General features: G+C 60.3%; 1 protein-coding gene across 1 annotated transcript in view; it reads right to left on the bottom strand.

The window, feature by feature from the left end:
- Window positions 1-120: 120 nt before the first annotated feature.
- TNS4 (tensin 4) overlaps window positions 121-3,984 on the bottom strand; it is a 16,300-nt gene continuing 12,436 nt past the window's right edge. The window contains exons 7-11 of the mRNA XM_026864594.1: window positions 3,752-3,823; window positions 2,526-2,694; window positions 2,081-2,149; window positions 1,866-1,892; window positions 121-1,323 (exon numbers count right to left, since the gene is read on the bottom strand). Coding sequence (XP_026720395.1) covers window positions 1,194-1,323; window positions 1,866-1,892; window positions 2,081-2,149; window positions 2,526-2,694; window positions 3,752-3,823 — 467 coding nt within the window. The 3' untranslated portion in view covers window positions 121-1,193. The remainder of the gene's footprint in view (window positions 1,324-1,865; window positions 1,893-2,080; window positions 2,150-2,525; window positions 2,695-3,751; window positions 3,824-3,984) is intronic.

The following is a 3,984-nucleotide window of genomic DNA, read 5'->3' as shown; positions in this document are numbered from 1 at the left end:
CCCCCCCCCAGTAACCCCAGTATCTGTTTTCATCGTTGCTGGGCTGCTGCTGGCTGCCGTTCCACAGCCTGGCTGCAGCACAGCGGCTTTTTCTTCATGTGCAACGCACGCGCGTGGCGGCCGGGGAGAGCAGAGCGACGCGCTCCAGTCGCTAACGACTCCGCAGCGTTCGTGGCGAGAGAAACGATCCTCGGCTTTATTGAAAATGCACCTCAGCAGGGTTTGTTAGCACAGGGCCCAAAATTAAAACAACGCAGAGGCACGAGGTAAGCGAGCGCTAAGGGAGGCGACTGCGCGGACTCGGAGCCGCTCTGCTCCGCTCCGAGATTCCGGCAAGAGCTGAATCTTCAGCTGGTGTAAATCAGGGCAGCGCTGACTTCCACGAGGCTGCGCCAATTTACGTCATCTGAGGATCTGGCCCAAATTCATGCAAGTCATTTCCAAAAATCCAACATTTTACTGTCATGAAAATGTCAACATTTATTTCTCGGCTTTGCCGCGGTGCCTGGAGGTTGAGCTAGCCTGTAACCCCGCTCTGCAAAAAAGGGCAGGAGAATTTACCAGCACCAGGCAAAAAATACGCCGCTCTGCCATGGCGGTGTCTTGCCCTTTGAGGGAAGCCGGGTTTTTCAGCAGGGCCTGGTCATTTTATACACTTTGATTTGCAAAACCGCCTCCTGAAGCTGGTCAGAGAGGTGAGTCCCCCCCCCCTGCCCTCACCAGACCTCCCCTCGTGTGGCCCTGGGGGGGGTTAGGGCTGAGTCTCCGAAGGCGGGAGCTGAGCTCCTCAGCTTGGGCGCCCTGAGCACTGGCATGAGCCCCCGTTGCCGGCAGAAATCTCAGCCAGAGTTTCTCAGTCCTGCGGAGCAAAGGGAAGGGTGCTGGCGGGGTGGGGGGGGGCAGCTCCCAGCTGCTCCGGGCCTGGCACAACTGCTCGGGGACAGCTGGCCCACGCCGGCCACCGCGGCGAGCGCTGCCCTGTGACACCCCGCAGAGGGTCTCGGAGAAACGCCTCATCCCACCACAGCATGAAATCTGTAACTGAGACTCTTGACGTGATGGTACGTAACAAAAAAATATAAATACGAGGTGTTGCCAAAATGCAACCCGGAAGCAGGAGAGGGTGAGCAGCAGAAGCTCGCAGCGGGGGGGGGGCAGCTGCCAGCCCTGAGCTGTCCCGGAGTTTCTGTCCTCTACGGGCCTGGCAGGAGCGTGCAGAGAAGGTCGATGACAGGCGACGCTGACTGCACGGTGTCGTATTCTGCAAACAGGTGACAGAGGTTCTCCGAATCTGTCTGGCTTTTGGCCACGAACCCAAAGATTCTTTGAAAAAAGGAGAGAGGTTTATTCGGTTTGCATCCAGGAAGCCAAAGGATACGCTCGAACTAGCCCCAGCCACAAAGCAAAATCCTGGTTCCAGCAATTCCACCTTGGCCGGCTCCCCAATCACGTTTACTTGGAAGCGGAGCAGCCGGGAGGAGTGTTTCTGGCAAGGCCTCCCAGCTGTGAAAAAGCTTCTTGAACGCAAGGTAGAGCCAGATAGAACCTCGCCTCCTGAGCCCGGAGCAGGCGAGTCCCTGGGAAGGCTGATGGATTTGGGCGGGGGCTTCCCACCGGAGGGGATGCGGGGAACGGGCCCCGGCCGAGCCTCTCCTCAAACCCACAGAGCAAAACCCCCCGTCAAGCTTCGCCCATCTGTCCCACATCTCATCCTGACACCCCCTTTCCTTGCACGCCCTTTGGCTTCGACCCTTTGCGGCTCTGCAGAGCTCGGCAAGGCGCCCGCTGGAGCGGAGAGGGGCTGGGCCGGGGCGGCATCTCCCCGCGCCGCAGCGGGGCCGCGGGACCTCCCCGCGGGGTCTTACCTCGAAGACTTGCAGTACTTCTGCCACCTGAGGGGAGAACAGAATTGGATTTGCTCAAAGGCCGGTATTTACCTCATTCCATCAGCCGCGAAGCCAAGGTTTACATCTGGCTAAACCCCAGCGCGTTAAGCCTGGGGTAGGGGCTGCACAGCCGGTGGTTGGGATTTGGAATTTGAAGCGGTGGGGAAAGGGGAGACCCCCCCCCCGCAACTCACTTTCTGTTCTGAGGGTCCGTCCCGCAAAACCTGATGGCAGCCAAGGGGTAGTGTCGCCTGAAGAACACCCTGGGGAGGAGGAGGAGGGCGGGGAGTTAGAGGAGGGACGTTCTGGGGTGGCAGACGCAGGTGTTCGCAAATTCAAGCCCCGCTCCAAGTGTTGTGGCCGCTGGGGATGGGGGGGGGTCCCGCTCCCTGGGGCTGCCCCCGCGCCGGCAGCTCTTGGGTCCAGCTCCCGCCTCGCCCCCTTGAGATGCTGCCACTGGCTTCTTGTAGAGCAGCGTCACGCCCTGCGCTGGCCCAGGGGGGCTCAAGCCCATCCCTGGGTTACGACACGACTCCCGGGTCGGTTTTTCCTGGGGCGCTGCAGATCAGGAGCGTTCCCGTGAGCTCTGCCCCGCTCCCCAGCACCCGCGAGCCCGTGGCCCTCCCCGGTGGCTCTTACCTCCTCTGGACGTCCGTCAGCGTGACGCCCTGCTCGGTCACTCGGAAGTGCACGAGGGTGGGAGTGGGCAGGGTCTCCAGCTCGAAGGTGGAGGAGACGGCTTTCTGGATGGCCGGGGCTCCCGTGAGCGTCTCCATGTGCACCGAGCTGAGGTACAGGACGTTGCACACTGCAGGGACACACAGAGCCCGGCTCAGCGCGGGGCACGTGCAGCGCCGAGCGCGGCGGGGCAGGGCCCGGGGCTGGGGCGCAGCAGCGTCCTGCAGAACCGGACACACGTACGTGGGTCAGATTTGTTTTGATGAAAATTAAAGATTGGGTGACTCAGAAATTCTTCCCAAATTTATTTGGGTTTATTTTAATTCTTTGCGCTAATTGTTTAAAAAGTCAAAGCATTTAATTTCCGGTTTCTAAATGTCACATTTGGATTTTTTTTTTTTCTGTTTGTTACATATTTCCTTTAATGAAAAGCAGAAATACCCCGAGCCGACTAACAGCCGAAGGCCAACCTAAGACATGACATTTCAGGCTGATTGAGCTGTTTAAAGGGCTGTTCTGGGTCAAACAAAACTTTTCAGCTTGCCAAATTATTTTTCAGAATTTCCAACAAAACAAAGCGGTTCCTGACTCCCCTGACTGCGCCGTCGGGCTCCCGCCCATCGCTCTCTGCTCTCACCTGGAGCCCACCCGCCTCATCCCCCAGGCTGGGGGCACCCGGGTGAGGGGTGGGGGGGGAAGCAACGACCCTTCCCCGACCCGCCGTGCAGTTTCCCTGCGTCTCCCCTAAGGCCCCTCAGCAGTTTAAGGTCCCTCCTGGAAACTCCAGGTGTTCGTTACCCATCAGTCCAATATCGGGGAGAGGCTCAGAAACCCGGGGCTGTTTGAGATTGTGGGAATTCTGGGACTTTTATCACCCTCGTGACCTCAAGAACGGTCTTTTCAAGATTTCCTTCGCCCTCATGAGGACCAGAAGTCTCCTTTCTTTAAAAATATCAGGTTCCCTGGATGGGAAGAAACGCTGGCGGTGCCGCTCGGCGGCGCGGCGGGGCGGGGGTGACCCCCAGGGACAGCGCTGGCGCCTCGGCTTCTGCTGCCAGCGCCGTCAGAACGGGCGACGCAAAAGAGAGAGCCTGGACTTTGACAGGGAAGGGCTAAAGCCCAAAGCACGGCTCCGTGCCCAGGGCTGGAGCTGCTGCCGGCCCGGGGGTCCCCCCCTCTCCCCTCACCGGCAGTTCTCCTCGGCGGGGTCAGCGCGGGCTCGGCGGTGCCGTCAGGGCCGTCAACTCCGTCGGCGAGATCTGCACAGGCGACAAGGAGCAGCCCCGGTGCCGCCGGTCAGGCTGTGCCGGGTGTCCCCCCTCTGCCCTGCCGTGAGTCCTGATCTCACACGAGGCCCGAGGCCCGGGACCGCGCGTGGCGGCGGTTCAGAGCAGCCTAAGTGTCCCCCGCCTCCCTCCCC

This window comes from Athene cunicularia (genome assembly GCF_003259725.1).
Source record: "Athene cunicularia isolate RWA chromosome 27 unlocalized genomic scaffold, athCun1 chr27_part1, whole genome shotgun sequence".
Lineage (NCBI taxonomy): Eukaryota > Metazoa > Chordata > Aves > Strigiformes > Strigidae > Athene > Athene cunicularia.
This window is presented reverse-complemented; position numbering and strand designations above follow the sequence as displayed.